The sequence below is a fragment of the Lycorma delicatula genome, chromosome 1 (genome assembly GCF_047948215.1).
Source record: "Lycorma delicatula isolate Av1 chromosome 1, ASM4794821v1, whole genome shotgun sequence".
Lineage (NCBI taxonomy): Eukaryota > Metazoa > Arthropoda > Insecta > Hemiptera > Fulgoridae > Lycorma > Lycorma delicatula.
The window spans coordinates 207,745,364-207,767,418 of NC_134455.1; the positions used below are offsets into that span (position 1 = coordinate 207,745,364).

The following is a 22,055-nucleotide window of genomic DNA, read 5'->3' on the forward strand; positions in this document are numbered from 1 at the left end:
ACAGTCTCAAAGTGTCCTTTCATCACCAATTTTAATCTCAGAAGTAAGAAAAAATTGAGAAAAAATGTTAAAGTCTAAAAAAGGTTCGGTCAGGTGATTTTAGAATAATTAACTCAGTTTCAAATAATGGGCAGGCAGGAGTAGATTTCATAATGAACAAGAAGATAGGGAAGAGAGAAGAGTATTTCAAAATTCATAGCGATAGAATCATTGTAATAAGGATAAAATCAAAACCTAAACCGACAACGAATGTTAATGTCTGTATGCCTACAAGTGCCCATGATGATGACTATGATGATGTACAGTGTGTATACGAAGAAATTGACAAAGCAATTAAACACATAAAAGGAGATGAAAATTTAATAATAGTTGGAGATTGGAATGCAAGCATTAGAAAAGGCAAGGAAGGAAATAGTGGGTGAATACAAGCTGGGTAAAAGGAATGTATGAGGGGACAGACTTATAGAGTTTTGCATGAAGTATATTTTAGTAATTGACAACACCCAGTTTAAAAATCATAATAGAAGAATATACACATGGAAAAAGCCAGGCGATACTGCAAGGTATTAGATAATGTATTGGTTAAGCAAAGATCTAGAAATCAACTCATTGACTGCAAAACTTATGTTGGAGCAGACATTGATAGCGACCATAATTTAGTGATAATGAAATGCAGATTGGGGTTTAAAAACCTGAAGAAAAGGTGTCAGATGAATTGGTAGAACTTAGAGAAGCTTGTGGAAGGGGAGGTAAAGAAGATTTTTGAGGAAGACATCGCAAGAGGTCTGAGTTTAAGATAAGGTAGAAAATGTAGAAGAAGAATGGGAGAATGTTAAAAAGGAAATTCTTAAATCAGCAGAAGCGAACTTAGCCGGAACAAAGAAAACTGGTAGAAAACCTTGGATTTCAGACGATATATTGCAGCTGATGGATGAATGTAGAAAATATAAGAATGCTAGTGATTAAGAAAGTAAAAGCAACTATAGACAATTAAGAAATACTATGAACTAGCGAAAGAAGAGTGGATTAAAGAAAAGTGTTCAGAATGGAAAGAGAAATAAACATTGGAAAAATAGACGGTGCATATAGGAAAGTTAAGGAAAATTTTGGCGTACAGAAATTAAAATCTAATAATGTGTTAAACAAAGATGATACACCGATCTATAATACTAAAGGCAAAGTCGATAGGTGGGTGGAATATACTGAAGAGTTATATGGAGGAAATGAATTAGAAAATGGTATTATACAGGAAGAAGAGGAAGTCGAAGAGGATGGAAGGGGAGAAACAATACTGAGATCTGAATTTAAGAGAGCATTAAAAGATTTGAATGGCAGAAAGGCTCCTGGAATACATGGAATACCTGTAGAATTACGGTGTAGTGCAGGTGAGGAAGCGATTGATAGATTATATGATTTGGTGTGTAATATTTATGAAAAAGGGGAAGTTCTGTCAGACTTCAAAAAAAGAGTGTTGTAGTCATGATACCAAAGAAAGCAGGAGCAGATAATGTGAAGAATACAGAACAATTAGCTTAATTAGCCATGAATCAAAAATCTGTACAGAAGATTTGAGAGGAGAGTGGAAAAAGTGTTAGGAGAAGACCAATTTGGTTTCAGAGAAAGTATAGGGACAAGAGAAGCAATTTTAGGCCTCAGATTAATAGTAGAAGGAAGATTAAAGAAAGACAAACCAAGTGTGTTGGTTTGTTTTTCTTTAATCTTTAATCTTCACACTTGGCATTTATAGACCTAAAAAAGGCATTTGATAATGTAGACTGGAATAAAATGTTCAGCATTTAAAAAAAAATTAGGGTTCAAATACAGAGATAGAAAATGATTGCTAACATTTACAGGAACCAAACAGCAACAGCAATAATTGAAGAACATAAGAAAGAAGCCGTAATAAGAAAGGGAGTCACACAAGGATGTTCCCTATTCCTGTTACCTTCTAATCTTTACATAGAACTAGCAATTAATGATGTTAAAGAACAATTTAGATCCAGAGTAACAGTACAAGGTGAAAAGATAAAGATGCTACGATTTTCTGATGATATAGTAATTCTACTTGAGAGTAAAAAAGATTTAGAAGGAACAATGAACGGCATGGATCTCCTATGCAAGAACTATCACATGAAAATAAAGGAACAAAACGAAAGTAATGAAATGTAGTAGAAATAACAAAAATGGACCACTGAATGTGAAAATAGGAGGAGTAAACATTATGGAGGAACAAGAATTTTATTATTTGGGAAGTAGAATTACTAAAGATGGACGAAGCAAGAGCAATATAAAATGCTGAACAGCACAGGCAAATGAGCCTTCAGTCAGAAATATAATTTATTTACATCAAAAATTAGTTTAAATGTCAGGAAAAGAGTTTTGAAAGTATATGTTTGGAGCGTCGCTTTATAAACATTTATGAAACATGGTGCTATTGGAGAATGTTAAAAATCAGATGGGTGGATAAAGTGACAAATGAAGAGGTGTTGCGGCAAATCAATGAAGAAAGAAGCATTTAGAAAAATATAGTTAAAAGAAGTGACAGACTTATAAGCCACATATTAAGGCATACTGGAATAGTAGTTTTAATATTGAAGGGACAGGTAGAAGGAAAAAATTGTGAACGCAGGCAATGTTTGGAATATGTAAAACAAATTGTTAGGGATGTAGGATGAAGGGGGTATTATACTGAAAAGAGATAGGGAACTAGAATTAGATAGGGAATCTTGGAGGGCTGCATCAAACCAGTCAAATGACTGAAGACAAAAAAAAATTTATTTTACTTCATGTAATAATAAAAAATGTAGATTATTTTAACACCAAAAAATTGCATATACTTATAAGTAAAAGATAATTTTAATACAAAAATAATGTTAATAATCTATCCACAATAGGTACAACTCAAGATTGATTATAATCATTCCCTTTCATCATGCGCCTACACCAACCTAATTTTCTTCCAAATTTTCTACACCTTTTTCTTCAGCAATTTCACAGCCTTTAATCATGATTGCATCTCTTGTAATACAAAAACTTTATTACTATTTTCTTTAATGAATTTGACAACTAAATCATCTACTTCTTGAAAATGGCCTACCTGTGATCCTATGAAAGATTTCCAGGAAGTTATTGTGGTTAGTAAGGAGTCTTTCTGTTTCCATTTTTTTTTCATTGATGCAATATTTTCTGGCTGCACCACAATTAATAGACTTTTCAGCTTCACTTATTAATTATAATTTAAATTTTGTGTCAAAATTTTGGTGAAAACCTTTTACATTTCCAATCACATCTGGAGTTAAAAATTACAATAAATAATGTTTTTACAATGGGATGGTATCTTCAAGTCAAATAGTTACGAATGAAAACCATATTTATATTCACACAAGACAATAGAAAAACTCTTATGTACTGCAATGAAACCTGTTTAATGGACACCTCTATGCAAACTACAATTTCAAAATTCTGAAACCCAAGTATAAGGTTTTAATGTAACAATCTTTACGTAAAGTCACCTGCTTTTATCTTGTACGTTCTTTTTTCCTGTTTAGCCTCCAGGAATCACCATCAGGTGTTACTTCAGAGGATGATATGTATGAGTGTGAGTCTTGTTCAGTCTCAGGTCGACCATTTCTGAGATGTGTGGTTAATTGAAACCCAACCGCCAAAGAACACTGGTATCCATGATCTAGTATTCGGATCCGTATAAAAGTAACTGCCTTTACTAGGATTTGAATGTTGGAACTCTTGACTTCGAAATCGGCTGATTTGTGAAGACGCATTCACCACTAGACCAACCCCTAGAGTTTATCTTGCATGTTCTAATCCTAACGTTCATAACCCTTAACTGTATATGCAGATACATAAATAAGAGATAATCCTTGTATTGAATCACTATATCAAGATAAAAAAAAATTATCAAATTCTCAACAAAAATAAATGTTTAACTATTATTTGAAGAAAAATTGAAATAAATGAAATTAAAAACAGTTTCATGAAAATGGGAAAATTAAAAACACTCTTGTTATATACTCATTAAATCACCTCTTTTTTTAAAGTTTGAAAATGAAATTCTATATTTTAAATTTACCTAATTCTAATTTAAAAAAATTTTATGAAAGTAAGAATTTCTTAACTAGGTACTTTTATTAATAATAATCATCTGAAGGTAGTAATTACTATAGATATAAACTGTAAAATTGTCATTTCCCCATCATGAATATAGAAATGAAAATAAACTACAAAATAACTTAAAAGCCTAGTCAAATCCAAATGCAAGTTGGTCCTGTATATAAACCGACCCCCATTTTCAAAGAGAAAATTAAGAATAAACCATCAACTTACATTTAGGCAAATACAGTATTTCATAAAAATAAATTACTACATCAACTGTTCAAATTATTCACAAACAGCCTAGCACAGTTCAGCTCTGTGAAATTCCAATGAGATTACATTCATCAATATTTTTAGGTTTTTCTTCATTATTTTAATGGCAAACATAACTATTTGTAAACGTTTATTAACATTCTGACTTCTAGGAATACATTAATTAGATTAGTTCCTATAAAAAAAGGTTTAGAAGATTCATACAGGTGATCTAACTGGCCATGGATATGGTCCAGAACAACCCAATTAACCACTTAGGAAATGTTCATATAATGATTGAAAAAACAATAAAAATGAGATAAAGCTCCATCAAGTTGAAAATACTTGATTGAAGTGCAATTAGTTGGACGTCTAATAAAAGTTGTGGTAGCGCTACTAAAAAAAATTTACATAACCATTAACCTGCGAGTCTACAACAAAAATGTGAAGTCTGATCAGAACATTGCCTATCATCACATCAAATATTTATTAAAAACACTGGAAATTACTCTAAAAGATTCAGTAATATTCAAGAATATTGTTATCATTACAGAAATTTGTGTTTCTTATATTTGTTTACACAGTTATGTTTATACTTGTATAGGTTTATTCTTGGTATTGTTTATACTATCATACAAACATTTTACCTCCAAGAATACCTATGAGGACAAAACATTATTTTCTATTAATCTCTGACAATTATTCAGCAGGTAATTTTATAACCACTATTATGAAGATGTTGAATAGGTTCACAATGATAAGGCTACAAGCCAAAATGATGTCTGTATCCATATCATATTTCTGCCAATATTCATATGCTAATAGTAGTAACATACAAAGTGAAATTTACAATTGTCTGCAATCTTCAGTATTACTAGTTTGACTTCCCTGTACCAAATATCTATTCATGATAATTTTTCCTGCATTCTGATGCAATGTAAATGATCTTTTTTTGCTGTTTCCACTGAATATTTATATACATTTCCACTAGGAATTTTCTAAATGGTGATAATATTCCTTAATTTGTGTAATATTATGATAACCATAAAGGAAATGAATATTTTTCTCGTTTAATATGATATGGCTTGTTCCTTTTAGTAATACCCTACTATTATAAACAGTTTTCAAAAAACAAAATTACAAAGGCAAACTCACTAGTGAACATTTCTTATCCATAATCAATTTTATATTGAAAGTTAACTTATCAATAAAAAAACAATATGTTTAATAGCAGGATTTTATCAGTCACTACCACAGTAGTGAAACATCACCGAAATACTGTAGAAAATAATACTGCTAATTCCATGCAGAATTATAGTGTCTCTAGCAGCAAAATAAGGTACTAATAAATCTGTGATAAAATCAATCTAAGCAGACAAACAAACATCCATCATCCTTTTGCTGGTATTATGTTCTTATTTACTCTTATGACCATGTGTACTATATCGATTCTTTTCTACACAAATTTGTTCTGAGTTTAAAAAATACCCTAAAAGATTTGAAGCAAAACGTTTTTTAATTTTCTGCATTTTTTTGTAGTCTAGAATAGCCAGAATTGACTTAAGATTGCCTCATAAAAGAGAGTGCTTTTCAGTAGTGTGTTTTGGAGTAAGAATTAATTCACAGTTAGTGTTTCACAGTTCTTAGCCCCATAAAATTGTCTATTAACAGGTCTAGTGTAAAATAATGGTTCTTTGTATCAAATGAAGTTGGGCAAATGTCACATGGAAGTTTGCAGATACTGACAGGAAGAGGTGGGATACAGCTGAGCAAATCATTTTGGAATATTTGTTTATATCTAAAAAGAAAATTTTATATTTTGTAAATGACTGATGAACCATAAGAGTAAGAAAGCAAAGTCACAATTATTGGTAAGAAAGTACACATCCAGCTAGAAAGCTACAACTGCAACATTTGGTTTCAGTTATGATGGATTCCTTTTCTGACCTGTAAATAAGAAAAAAATATTGAGACACATACCTGTTTTGACTGAGACTCAGTTGTATTGGATATATTGGTAACCGAGGCAGTTGTGACTGTAGCAGGAACAGTAGAATAAACATTTTCTGAGGATGTTATGGTTGTTGGTTCATCTGTCATCTTACTTGCACTAGAAACCTGTACATCAGTATGTTCAGTTGAAAACCAGTCATTTTCTTTATCGAACTGTAAACTAGTTGTCTCTTTTTCATCAGCCAATCTAATCCCAAGTTTAACTAACTTGCATATTCGTAAGTATGTCTGGAAAAAGATTAATTCATTATAAATGCAATTTTTCAAATGGATCTAATCAAGCCCTAACCATGCAAGGCCTAAATCTGAGTAACCTACATCTCAGCTGTACTGATGTACACATGTTGTTAGAATACTAGTATTGAGGATTGTAAGTGGCTTGACTTTAAGTGATGTGAATTTGATGTCTATTGTAATCACTTTGGACTCTCTCTTGTTCACTAAGTGATATGTTGATAGCAATGTTAGCAGGCTGCAGAGAAAAAATTAATACAATAAAAAACTGTTACAAAAAAGTTAAAAAAAGATGTAAATAACAAAAGTGGCTTACAAATATGGTAAAGGTACAGAAAATCAATCAGCCAGCTGATCACAATAAATTCTCATAAGAAACTACGTGTTGTAATAAAACACTCTAAAGGAAATATTACTTTCATTCAGAGGTCCCAGGTTCAAATCCAAGGCAGGCATGGCATTTTCACACATTACAAAAATTGTCATTCATCTCATCCTCTGAAGCCAATACCTAACGGTGGTCCTGGAGGTTAAAAAAAATTACACAAAAATAAAATAAGCTTCATTTATGCAAAAAATGGTGAGAGACCATCAATGATTGGCATGATTAGGTGACAATACTTTTATTTATTTAGTCATTAAATTGGAACAAAAAAAATTTTATATATTAAAAAATAAAATGTTTTAATTTTTTAAATTTAAATTTAACTTTAAAATTAATTTTAATTCAGTTTAACTTCTTTTTATTTAATTTTATTACTTGAACTTATTAAATTTGGTAATTTTCAAAATTCAAATTGATCTATCATACAAGAGGTATTACCATTTCAAATATTTGAGTTACAACCCCTGGGCCACGCCCAAGAAGGGTTTCAAATTCCACTTCTTGTCAAAAGATAAAATAGTTGAGACTGATCCTTATCCTGAAAGTTACAGTATTCTATCTGGAACGATTTTAAAGTTGCTGAGGAGTTTCCATGCTTCTGACTCATTTTGTGTAAGTGAAATGAGTTTTGCTATTTTGCTAGCTATATGAAAAATGAGATTAAGCTCAGATGAACATTTTATAATCTGTCATATCAACTGAGAATGCTCAATAGCATCATCATCATCACATTCTTCAAATTTCTATTCTATGAATCTCACAAGGGCTTTCTTTTGGGGAGACACTTGGTGTAGTCTTACAACCGTTTGGTTGGTAAAATAGTAAAACATTGTGTAGTAAAACAAAACATAATTGGCTTAAAATGCAACAGTTGCAGAGATTTACTCATCCACTGCAAAATGCAAATAACTTCAATTAGCAAGCTAAAAAACTATAAAAACACTAATAATCAATATTTTACACCTAAGGCATTTTTTCCAAGACGCAAGTTTGTAATATTTTACATTTATCTAACAATACCAAATATAGCTCTCCAAAAGAAATTTTTCTACAGTTATAGATTGAAGATCAATATTTCTCTATGTAAGAGTGAAAAAGACATGAATTTGATTTCTAGAAATGGTAAATATCTTCAATGTTAACAAAAAAAAAAAACTACTTGATGATTCTGATTCCTCATACATCATTCAGATGGTACAAATCAAAATTTTCTGCAATAAAAAATATAGAATTAATTAAAATATATTTTTTACAGATCTATAACACAGTGTTGAGTATATTTTTTCTGATATCTTCTTATTTAACTCTTAATACTGAAAATATTTACATTGAGATTAATTAATTAGAAATGTATTTTCTTTTAAAAAAGGTGATAATTACATTTGAAGGCTTGGAAAGGAGACATTTAACTGTATATAAAATGAAAAACCATATGAGAAAAAAAGAAAAAAATTGGTTTGATAATCCTACCTTTATAAAAAGTATAATGTACTAATTTTCATTAAAATCAAATAGTAGATATTGTAACTGGTTGAACCAACGTGAAAAGATCTCAAAACAAACAAAAATCTACATTAATTGGGCTACTAGGAAGAGACAAATGGTTAAAAGGCTAGTAACTAGGAAAGGATAAGAAATGAATATGTATTTCAAGTAAGTTATAAATATCAAATTTTTGGACATGTGAACATATTTGAATTCTATTAGTGGAATGAAATTCAATCTTCCTGTCTACGAGAATGATTATTGTGGTTATTCTACATAAATAATTTATGTTGATGACATTATTTATTAAATAAATGCAAAACTTTGTGTAAAATCATTATTTCTCATCAATCTGACTTTTCTAAAAAGAATTCTTAGACTTAACTGAAATACAAGTTCACAACAAACTACACTCTACATGTTCAAATACAATTATACCTCAACTAATATTTGAAGAAACAGTAGATGATACTGGAAATTTAGCTAATAAGGACTTTGTCTACTACATGTTACACTCTGGATATTTTACAAACTCTGGTTCCTACAGCTAGGGAAAAAGTAGCGCTCTACCTGAGAGATTGAGTTAGCTCCAGTTACTTATAAAAAGAAGAAATCATAAGTAACAACTTTGGTTGTAAAAGGAGAAATTGGAAGGGAACTCCAGCTGACACCGAAGATTCCAGTTCTGCAGTGATGAAATAATTACCACTTTTGCTTTTGATTTTAATGTTTTTCAACTCGTGGAGTACAAGGAAGTTAAATATTTATAGTAGCCTTGATTTCATTTTGTTTTAGATAAGATAATGTTGAAAAGGTAGTACATCAAGAAGCAGAGGAAACTAGATCTGTTTTGAATTTACAAAGCTTCTAAATAAGATCTTAATGTTTAACTAAAACATGTGCAAAATACCAGTAAACATGGCTCACAAAGTAAGTGAGAAGGATGGTCCAACATTTCATTTATCTACAGAAAATGCTGATCTGCAAAACATTTCTGAGATCTACCTACAAAAAGGAAGATTTGATGATTCTACTCATGAGTGAGCAGAAAAGAAGCCTAAGAACATAAAATGTAAATAACACTTGAAAAAGGAGAAAATAAAGACCATGCTCCAGCTGAAAGTAAGCAACTGGAGTTGTAAATAAAGAGCTAAGTGCTTACTTTTCCATTTATTAAGCAGGTAGTGATGGTTGAAAAAATGGTCGTACTACTGACAATTTCAGAAGACTGTGCCCTGGTTTGAAAAATATAACTTTTAAAAATTATACCTACGTTAGCTTTAAAATTCAATAAAGCATAACCGAGATTCAAACACAGGCATAAAATATGTACTCCGAGGTGCTTGATGAGCAACTTATGAGAAGATGTTTTTACCTAAGAGGAAAAAGAAGGAAGTGAGAATCCCTAAATCTCTGGTTATAACATGTTATGAGAAACCCAACAGCAAAATGATTTGTTTTCATTGTTAAAACCTAGTTTACTCTAAAAGCTGATTTTTTGTTATTGTAACATTAACATATTTTTTGTGAAAAACACAAATGGGAATAAGACTGTGTATAATACACATATTCATAAAAGAACAATCTAAAAATAATCTAAATAAAAAATGTATGCAAACCTCTTGCTCACGAGATATTCTTTCTAATACTATCTTTTTCCATACTAATTTTGAGTGAGCTGAAGAAAGAGCAGGTATTCCTCGTAATGATAAATCTTCTGGTAAAGGTAACTTTTCAATTTCATCAAAATTATAAGCATCAGACTCACCAGTTTTTACCTCTGATTTGCTATTGTCACCTGTAAAAGAAATAATTCCCTGATAACAATAAAGTAAAAAAATTCAGCAAATTTTAAATGTATATATTGCCATAAAATATTTCATTTAAAGTTGACTTAATGATTTATTTTCCACATATTACATAGTCTAGGAATCATTTTTCCTGGAGGGAGACTATTATTGTATCTCATTCGATACATCTAATCAGATATTGTAGTTACTGGAGAACCTCTTAAGCTTTAAGTAGTAGATAGATATACTACAGGGTACATGTAATTGTTACGATGGTATGTGTCACCACAAAAGATGAACAATATCTGTTATGTCTTCATTAATAAAACTTTCTGGAAGTAAAAAATTCCTTTAGTTGGATTTCTGGATGAAAGCCCCTCAAAAAGAGGTAATTGGAGAATAAAATCAAAATATACTGAAATGCTTAAATTTAGAGCATGAGACATTTAAAAAATTAAATAAGGGTGGTAGGCTAATTAATTTATACAGAGAAATGGGTATTTTTAAAGATTATATGGTGCAAAAATTAGTGAAATAAGATAGGAAGAAAGCAGGATTTTTTTCAGGAGGTACAGAATAATTAACACAATTATGTAGGAATAACAAGAGATTAAGATGATAGGACGCGTTGTACGAGGTGCTACCCAAAAGTTTAGGGAATTTGAATTTCATGCGTCAACCATTGCTGGTACGACCTGCTGCCGCTAGATGTGGCTATACTCTTTGTGAATCAGTGTTCCAACATCTGTGATGGTGTGCGGCTGCATTGTTGACTTTTGTGCGGTTGTGTAACATTGTGTTTTACTACTTCGGCGAAGTTCTAAATGGCAGATTTTAAAGAGCAAAGAACCTGTATCAAATTTTGCTTCATGCTTAAAAAAACTGGTGCAGAAACCCATCACATGCTTGTGGAAGCATTTGGTGACAATGCTATGAGTAAAAGTAAAACTTTTTTGTGGTACAAATGATTCAAAGATGGATGAACGACAGTCGATAATGAGCGTTCAGAAGACCATCAACAAGCGCAACACCAGAAAACATTGCAAAAGTGCGAGAGACTATTATTGTTGCAGATCGTAGACAAACAATCCATGATGTTTGTGCAATCGTACAAATGTCATATGGGTCTGTGCAACGCATCTGATCGGACAATTTGAACATGAAATGCATTGCTGCAAAATTCGTACCGAGACTGTTACAGAACTGATTCTGGTCGCTGTTAACAGTGACCAGAAACAAAATCGCGTAGCTTCTGTAGTGAATTGAAAAATTTAGCTAGAGATGACCCTAATTTCATCTCCAACATCATAACCGGTGATGAGACATGGGTGTACGGGTATGACCCTGAATCTAAGTAGCAGTTGTCGCAGTGGAAGTTGCCAAGTTCACCACGGCCAAAAAATGCACGCCAAGTTCACAACAATGTGAAGTCCATGATGATTGTTTTTTTCGACATCAAAGGCATTATCCATAAGGAATTTGTTCCTCTTGGTCAAACTGTCAATGGGATGATGTTCTATTGTGAAGTTTTGAAGCGGTTACGTGAAAGCATTAGCTGCAAACGTTCAGATCTGTGGGATAACAACAGCTGGGTTCTGCACCATGACAATGCGCCCGCGCACACATCGCTAGCCGTTTGGAATTTCTTGGCTTCTAAAAAGATGGTAGTGATTCCCCACCCACCCTATTCACCTCACCTGATTTTTGCAAACAATTGTAACTGGGGATAAAAGATGTTGCTTCACGTATGATCTGCAAATGAAGCGTCGATCTGTTGCTTGCTTGAGTCCTGGAGCACAAAGACCGGTGGAGTCGGGCAGCAAAAATCAACAGTGAAAACGATGTTGATTGATTGCATTCTTTGATTCAAAGAGCCTCATTTATCATGAACTTGTCCCAACTGGTCAAACCATAAATTCTAAATTTTATTTGAAAGTAATGAAACGCCTGATGCATTGCATTCATCAAATCTGGCCTGTGTACCAGGATCCGGGCAGCTGGACAATCTTGCATGACAATGCCCCGGCACACATGGCATCAGTCTTAACATGTTATTACGCTGCAAATCAAATCAGTGTCTTATCCCACCCACCCTATTCACCCAACTTGGCTCCAAGAGACTTGACTATTTTCTGTACCTGAAACTCAAGTTGAAGATGAAAGGCCACTTTTTCGACAAAATTCTGGCCATTCAAAGGGCTTGCACCGAGCAGTTGAAGGCAAGCCCATAAAGCGATTTCTCCAGAGCATTTGACGAGCTCTACTGGCACTGCAATGAATGTATAACTAGAGAAGGGTTCTAAGTAGAGGGCTGATGAGAGAATTCGTTTATCTTTAAATCTGTATTTTTATTTAATTTATTTCAGGAACTTTTCAGACATACTGTGCATTTACAGCAACCTCTTCTCTTCAACATACAATTAAGAAACATAAACGTTATTAAAAGATGATCTAGTCAAATACGTAAAAGATGATTACAAATATAACATTAATGGGAAATTCTACTGCCATAACAATTAAAGTAGGGGAACAAAGAGATTACAGAATGGTCAGTAATTATGGAGCACACCGATTCAAAGAATGGATGGGATTTATTTCAAAGAAGGAAAGACAGACTTGTAGAATTTTGTGCTAAGAATAAGTTTGTAAATACTAAACCCATTTTAAAAATCATAAAAGAATATTCTGATACTTATTATAAAAGACAATATAGGACTACTTACAAGGGAAATTATAAGATAAACTAAATTACAGTCAGAAATTTGAAGAATAAATTATGGATTATAAAACATATCCTGTAGCAAATTACAGTTTATTAATGACAAAATGTAGGTTAGTTTACAAAACTGAAGCATTAATTGTAGTCAAAGAGGTGGGGATACAGTCATACTAAAAGAATAAAGAGAAGTTAAAATGTGAAAAAAAAATTCATGAAGAACAAGAATAGACTCGGTAAAAAAGACAGGAACAGAGACTTTAGATACCTTGGAAGTACACAAAAAAGTAAGATGATAAAATGATTAAACAGAGAACAGTATAAAAATAAGAAATGAAATTAATAGGTAGAAAGTGCTAAGTAGTACAGGAATACTGCTAAATGGACAGGCAATATATACAAAATTGAATAAAATTCAGATATGTAGATTTTTTATATTAGAAAATAATAGAAATTGAAAGAGAAATGAGGGTTAAATACACAATATAAATGACAATATAGACAAGACCCACTGTTAGGGAAACAGAAGGGCTAAAATGTGGCAGGACGTCTAATAGGAAAAAATATATATTTAGAGAAGTTCTACAATACTATCAGAGGTATCAAAATATTTATTTAGGAATTAGAAAAAGTTCTCAAAAGTATTAATAAAAAATTTAATATTAGGTGTGAAGAGAAAATTTTGCATGATTAAATAATCATACTAAATTTAAAATGTGTTATGTTGTTTGTGATTTCCTATTTTTAATAAAACATTTCTGGATAGCACTTTCTGCTATAGTCTTCAGCCAGCAATCTTAAAACATTTTGGAAAGCAACAAATTCACTCAAGGCATGACTGGTAAATATACCACATGTGTAAATATGAAACCGGAATTTTTCTATAGAAAGTACACGTTTATTGTATGAAAACAATAAAAAATATTTTATTTGAAACATTGTCCATTGCTAGCTATACATTTTTCCCAATTCTCTGACAATTTATGAATTCCAAACCAAAAACACTGTTGCTCTTTTGAGGCAAAGCAGTCATTGAGCCATTTTCGTACATTTTCATAAGAAGTGAAGTGCTGCTCAGCAAGTACATGTCTCATCGATGCAAAGAAATAGTAGTCGGATGGAGCCCAGTCTGGTGAGTAAGCCGCATGCGAAAGTATTTCCCAACTGAATGCCTCAATTGTTTCCTTGACTGGTTTTGCTGTGTGTGATAATGAATTATCATGAAGCAAATCACTTGGTGCTGCTTTTTGATATTCTGGTCGTTTTTCATGCAATGCTTGATTCAAATCGATCATTTATTGTCGGTAGCAATCAGTATGGTTTCACCAGGCTTTAGCAGCTCATAATAGATCACATCTTCTGATCTCACCAAACACAAAGCATTGTCTTCTTTCCATAGCAATTTGGCCTTGAAATCGATGTCTAGGGTTCACCAAGAGTTACTCATGATATTTTACGCTTAGGATTCTCAAAATATATCCACTTTTCATCACCTGTCACAATTCGATGGAGAAATTACTTTCTTTTGTACCTGGTGAGCAGCATTTCGCAAGTGGTTTTTCAGTTTTCTTGCTATCTTTCATTCAGTTCATGTGAAACCCATTTTCCCATCTTCTGGATCTTTCCCATAGCTTTCAAACGTATGGAGATGGCTTCTCGTGTTACATTTAATTGATCTGCGAGTTGTTGCGTCATCCTCATCCAACAATGCTTGGAATTCACTGTCTTCAAACTTTTTCAGTGGTCTTGCACATTCTTTATTTCTCACATCAAAATCGCACTTTTGAATTTTTTTTAAACCACTCAAAGCACTGTGATTTACCACGAGCATGCTCACCATAAGCTTCAACAAGCATTCCATGCAATTCTGCAGCAGTTTTCTTTAAATGGTAACAGAAAATGAATGGTGTCTGCAAATTGTAGTTTGTAGGTACAAAACTTGATGTTCAATGCTAATTAAAACTATGCTGTTGTATGAAACTTGTATTATTGTGAGTTGAAAATCTTTGTCAGCTATCAAAGAAAGAAAATAGCGCCAATGATGTGATTTGATGATAACTACATTGACAGCTATGGCCATCTGTGGGTAAATTCTGGTTTCATATTTACACACCTGCTTAACACCATGTTCACCAGAAATGCCTCAGTGCAAATGATGAACATGAAAATATGTTGGATAAATACAACATAACAGGATCAGTATAATGGACCAGGGTAATGAATTTCTTCCACTTAAGGAAGAAAGAGAAAATAATAATATGAAAAGAAGAATCAAGAAGGAACTAAAAGGGATTCTTTCTCAAACTAAAAGGTCCGTTTAATAATCTGTTCTGTATAATATAGACAATGGCATCTCCAAAAGCTGTGTTCGACTTCAACCAGAAGGGTTATCTAACTGAAATAAGAATTTACAGTAAAACTAAAGGGCATGGACAATGAAAATTATTACGCTTCAACAGTTAAAAGGAACAGGTGGATATTGATTCTGCAGGCCAGGGGTTATAAATACTGCCAGGAACAAACAGAGAGGGGCAGTAGTTCGGCGAGTTCATAAGTGATAACACATCAGTAGTTTTGCAAGGCTGTGTTTGGGATGGTTATAATAAACGATAACAAAGTAGTTTCACAAGCCCGAGTTACGAAGTAGTGGTGACAACGACATCAGTATGCGACTGGTAGCAAAGAATGAGAAGTACGTAACGAGCATTCCATTGTGGACAGTGGGTGAATGAAGGAATTAGTTCGGTGAGTTACTGGTAAACAGTAGTTAAAGTGACAGTATTCTACTCATTCATAAACTTGTAGTGTAGTTCTATTGTAAACAATAAAAGTAATAATATTTATAGAAAACTGAATTGTATAAAGTTAGACTTTTATAGTGCTGTTAATGCAATATCATGTTCTTGCGGCCTATAACATTTTTTTAGTAAATTAGACTGTATTCTGGTTTTTATAATTTCACAGTCTTAAAAAAAATCTTTTTCTTTTTGAATTACTATTTTGTATGTCATACATTTATTATTAATGTTATTATTTATTATTGTCTTTTTTTATTTTATTTTCTGTTTTTAAAGTATTAAATTGTATTTATAAGAAATTTTTAGTTTGTAGTATCTCAATATCCTGGACAAACTGTGAACATGTGACAACATTTTTGCAAATTTTTTAAACAAGACAGAGTGCATTTAGTGCATTATCATGCGAGAAATTTTCATGAATAGTCCTCTTATAAGTATAGCTATTGCATTTTAAAATTAACTTTAAGAAAATAACATAACGCTTAAATAATATCCTCTGTTAACCACACTACATCATAATAAAAGTTCATGGAACACAATTCTGGTGAAAAAATTAAAAAATTTAGTATTTAATTAAATTTGCGCTTTTTTTGTCTTTTCTAATATGGGGGCTTCCATTGAGATAAGCCGAGTCTTTGATTGGGAGACTTTGGGACTGGGACATTGGCTATTAAGTACAATTCATGTGTGTAAAACTTTTGTAGAAAATACTACTAACACTCACAAAAGGCACAATAATCTGAAATTTCATAAATGCTATTTTAAATTGTTTTTAGTAGAGTGAATTTTTGTTGAAAACTGTTGTTAAAAGATCTAGAAGTTTGTAATTATTTTACTGTAAGTTTTAATGATATTCAAAGTTGGAGTGTGGTATTTTGGTTCGATTAAAAATATTTATTTACATTCTCATCTATTCCCAGGGGGGAGGGGTTTAGCCTCAAGTAGATTTATGCTTGGTGCTATCAATTCCATTTTCATTACCACTAGGTATTAATGTTTTTTTTTTTTCATCCTATATCTATCAAACAAACCCTCATTTACTTCTTACTTTCTCTAATTATATTATAATTACTTTATAAAATGTATTAATACATAATTCATTGGATACTTATTAAATAACTGATTTACACAACCTAATCAGCTACAGTAAAAGAAATTCTCACTGGAAAGCAATTTCGTACCATTGAAACACATCTTCAGCTAACAAACATTTAAAAAAGTCTGTACATGACTATACTTAATTTATGTGTCATACATATCATCCTCATCTAATTGGGCCATGGGGGTTATTTATTGTTCACTAGTTGAACAGATTGCAATATACACATTAGGAATAATAAAAAATAATAAATATTTAAAACATGTTGTTCTTAGAAGAAATAATGAGAAACTAATGGAAATTGAAAAAAAATAAAAAACAACAATTGGATTCAGGATTCTGGAGGTCTATTTATTTAATTTGTGTAAAGCAGATCATGCAACCAGCTTAAATATTTTTATGGTTAAAGTTTAGCAGAACAGGCTGGTAATAGTTGGGAAATATTACACATTGATAAACATCAATGAATTAGGTAGATAGGGGCATTCTAGTGAAACAAACAATTGTAAAGGATACAAGTAATGCTGCTGAAGGGCATCATTGAATCTGAGCAAAAGGTTCACAAAGAACACATAAGTCTTCAGATGTTCTGGTTAAGTGTGTTTTGAGAAAGTAGAGAATGTTCATGTGGAAGTTGTTGGATGTAGATTAGAAAGGAGAAACAGTAACTAGAAGCAACTAACTATGGTTAAGATGCAGCTAAAGTTTCTCCATGAGGATAAACCTTTACATCATTCTGGAAGTTTATAATAATAAATTAATTAGAGGAAAAATGTATAATATATTGGTTTAAATATCTGGCTGACAACAGATATGTTAGAATTAAATATTATTTTTTTGAACTGTAAAGGCATTTCTAACATTTATGATTTAGAATATGCTACAATTTTCAGTAATTGTAGTACCTTAGTTTTCAGTGAAATATGGGTGGTAGTTGAAAAATTATATTCATTAATTGTAATGTTTTTCAAAAAGAAACAAATAAATGAAATGTAAAGTTAGTGGTGGTTTGTTAATGTTGATTAGTAAACAATTATTGGCAGTTCATTGCTCAGTATTTTGTTCATGGAAATAGGAATTTTAGGCTATTAATTGGATTAGTTTTTGAACCAAGTTATGTTTTGAAGTACTTCAGTTGGAATTATTTTTAAGAAAATAGCTGATTTCATTTAAACTTATTGTAGGACACGGTTTTGTTGTCTATTGCAGGTTCCTAAATCAATTGGTAGAGGATGCTTTTTTCAATTTTCTTATTTGCAGGTAAAAAGGGGTGATATATTTAAAGATTCAAAAGGGAGAAAAAGCTACTTGATATAATGGAAAACAATTTATTTTGTTGATAAATGGTTGGAGTTCCTAAATCAATTGGTAGAGGATGCTTTTTTCAATTTTCTTATTTGCAGGTAAAAAGGGGTGATATATTTAAAGATTCAAAAGGGAGAAAAAGCTACTTGATATAATGGAAAACAATTTATTTTGTTGATAAATGGTTGGAGTATAAATGATAACCTGAACAATGTCACTTTTTTCAGAGTGAATGATCGCAATGCAATAGAGGCTAATTTGGGTTAATCTTAACTGTTCTGTTAATCATTATACAAATGATTTGGGTGTATCAAACTTTATTTTATGCTCAATCATCTTTAATTCTTAAAACTGATTAAGTTCTTTAATGTAATTACTGACAATTTTTTCTTTTGCTTGATCAATTTGATTTGTACCTTTTTGAAAGGGATGGTAGGAACAGAATTATGTCTTATGTTCATATCATGTAAATAAATATGAATTGATATACAAAAACTATATAATGGAGTTCACAGATTCACAAATTTAATTGATACTCTTGATGTAAATAGAGGTTATGATAGCCTCTTAAATGTGATAAGAAAGGGGCAACTGGTTCTGATATAACTTCTATGCCAATTGACAATTTTTAAAAATAAACCTTTGATCAGAAGTGTAACCAACTCAAGAGAATTATAAAGAAGAAATATAAGCAGGCTATAAAATTATTGGTAGTTATTTATGGAAGAAGAAAAATTATAATACATTTTAAAATTAAAGTAGATTAAATATGTAAAAAAAAAAAAAAATTCTGGAGTATCGTAAGAACATTACGAGAACAACTGTTTATAGTTAAGACTACCAGATCAATTGCACACCTTTTTAGACAAAGAAATGGATGTTTGTAGAACTCTAAAATAATAAAATCAAATATTAAATGGGTAGAAGAAAAAAATGAGGGGTGATAGTATACAAGGCCCTTCCACTGATATGGAAAAAAAACTATATTTTGAACAAAAAATAATTAGAGAGAAATTGCCTGAAGAATGTCTTGTATAAAGATGGTTTTTTTATACACAAAAAAACAAATTTGATGGATCTGTGTAATTTTTTGAGTATCACATTAATTAACACAACTATAAAGATTTTTACATAGATGAACATAATGGCCTGCATTAAATGCTGTGTTACCCAAATTCCAGGGTAGTCTTTGGAAAGGTAATATCTATATCAATAATCAATAATAATGCTTTTATTTATCATAAATCTACCTCCCCACCCACCAGAGCAGCTGCTATTAAGACAAAAAGTTTGCAATATTTATTGAACTTTGTGTCAGCATTTGATTCAGTGTCTGATTATTGACAGTACAAAAACTATAGTATTATTTAGAAGTTTTTATGACAAAGCAAGTTTGTTTACAAGAATAAATGGTGACCGATTTTATTTATTTTATTATTTATATTCAGAATATAAATAAAAGGGATTTTACAGGAAGATCTGGTCAATCTCCTTCTTTTTGAATTGTACATTTACAATAATCAAAATTTTTTTATAGCTGGATTTCTAAGACATACATGTGGACAGCAGGAATGATATATTAATACTGCTTTCACATATAATATTTTAATTTTGGCCAGTATAACTTTTGACGTTAAAAAATAAACTTAAATGTCTGAAGGAATATTCAGCAAAATGAAATTTGAAAGAAAATACCACAAAAACTAAAATACTTCTTTATTACAAAGGTAGATAAAAAATTTTAACGTTTTATAATGAAGTAAAGACTAGATAATAGTTATAAATATTTAGGAGTAGATTACAGTGGTTCTGGAAGGTTTGGCTGAATTTTTTTTAAAATTATTTTTATCATACAAGTGAAAAAATAATAAAAAGAATACAATACAGTATCAACCAAAGAAAAAAAAGAAAATTAGATCAATGCACCAATGAGAATTCAAAAATCAAGTCATATTACAGGATTAGCAATCACCTATGATGTCCTGCAATATCTTATTTAATAAATTCTTAGAAACACTAATAGATTGAACACTAACATCTTCAGGCAGTAGGTTCCAAAGATTAACCACTCTTACAGAGAAAAATGCTGCTTTATAGAAGTATAAAATCTTTCCTTAGTAAGCTTAAATGTGTGACCATGAGTCCAATGGTCAAATTTTTTTATAAAGAATGGATCTGAAGTTGAATAATGCCCATTTAAAATCTTGACGTTTTGATGACAACTTTGAAGTGCTCCAATGTGGTAAGATCCAGGGAATGAAGGCAATTGTCATACAGCATTTGTTTCAAAATGGGAAATAGTTGCGCATCTTTCGAGTGCAAGTGATCAATATCTACCAAAAACTGAAAATTCCAGACTGCAGCAGTGAATTCCAATTTGGGAAGAACAAAACTAATGAAAAGTTTACAAAATAAATTATTTTTCCTTGGTTGAAAAGCTTTCAAGATCAGCTACAAAAATAGATTAGCTTGTTTAATAAGTTGGCGAATGTGAAATGCCATTTTTTAGAAACGGTAACGCTAGATCTTTAGCCAAACAAGTAGTAATCACAAACCTTACAAATAGTAATTATGGAGGATGTTATTCCATCAAAGGAGTAAAACTTAATGAGACATTCAATCATAGTATCCACTCTTCAGACTGTTTTGAAGTACAGTCTAGATCAAATTTAATGTTGGCATGTGATAGATCCAAATTGTACATTTTACTATCGTCTGCATACATACCAAAGCAAGACATCAATCCATTAATGATATCACAAATACAGATTATAAACATAATCAGGGCAATACGTGTTCCTTGAGGAAGTCCACTGGCAACTCAGAATTTATGCATCTTAGCTGTGGGTAATTTGAGAAAGAAGACAACTGATTAAGAATCCCTTAATCCATTGGCAGACATAGCTGCAAATTCCAATTTGTGGAGTTGTTTAGCCTGACGGACTCTGTTGAAAGCCTACTCAAAGTCCTGGAAAATAACATCTATTGAGTGTTGCTTGTCAATTACTCAAGCCCAATCATACAGAGTGGTCAACAGATTGGATACAATAGATCTACCATGAAGGAAACTGTTGTCAGTGCGGAATAATAGCATGACTCAAAATAAAATCTGTTATTTGCTTTGCAACAACTTCCATAATTTTACTTAATGAAGACTGTATACTTATTGGTCAGACTGCTTATCACCTGCTAATATAGTTTGCAGGCAATAAGCACTCTCCTTTCCTTATGTAAATTGGAATAACAGCTGAGGTGCATCAAGAAGTTGGAGTAATTGCCACTCTTGATAGATCTGTTAATCCAAGTTGTGAGAGGTAGCAAGAACCTAAGAATAGGTTACAGTATAAGTGACTGTAAGTACTCAACCAGGCCAAAGGTTGAGTTGGCGTACCCATAATCCAAGAGTTTTCACATAAATTCCTCATTGTATTCAACTGAGGAAATTGTCTCATCTAATCTTGTCTCTGGAGGTAACAATGAAAGGTCCAAGAGATTCAATAGAAAACACCTTAGAAAACTCATCAGCACGATCAAATCTTCTTTTTATTTGACAAAGTCAAACAACTGAGCATTCATCAATGTTGTTTAAATTGCACTCTATTTTTATTGCAGAAATGCAATTAATAATTTCATAGAATTTAGACCAGACCAGCTCATCATCCGTTGTGTCAGTTAGAAATTAGTCTGGTCTTTTTCAACATGTTATTTATGAGAACATAATTTCCTCTTTTAAAGTGAAGCCACGATTGGCCAGTTGCAGATACTGATAGGACAACATTCTGCATATGCATCATGATGACAATATGACTGCTCAGTCCAAAAACTGTAAAAATTTAATCTTGTTAATGAGATCTGCATGACCTATTAA

At 31.6% G+C, this 22,055-nt stretch overlaps 1 protein-coding gene across 1 annotated transcript in view; it reads right to left on the reverse strand.

The window, feature by feature from the left end:
• Smg5 (Smg5 nonsense mediated mRNA decay factor) overlaps window positions 1-22,055 on the reverse strand; it is a 126,174-nt gene that overhangs the window by 37,060 nt on the left and 67,059 nt on the right. The window contains exons 11-12 of the mRNA XM_075371220.1: window positions 10,099-10,277; window positions 6,343-6,603 (exon numbers count right to left, since the gene is read on the reverse strand). Coding sequence (XP_075227335.1) covers window positions 6,343-6,603; window positions 10,099-10,277 — 440 coding nt within the window. The remainder of the gene's footprint in view (window positions 1-6,342; window positions 6,604-10,098; window positions 10,278-22,055) is intronic.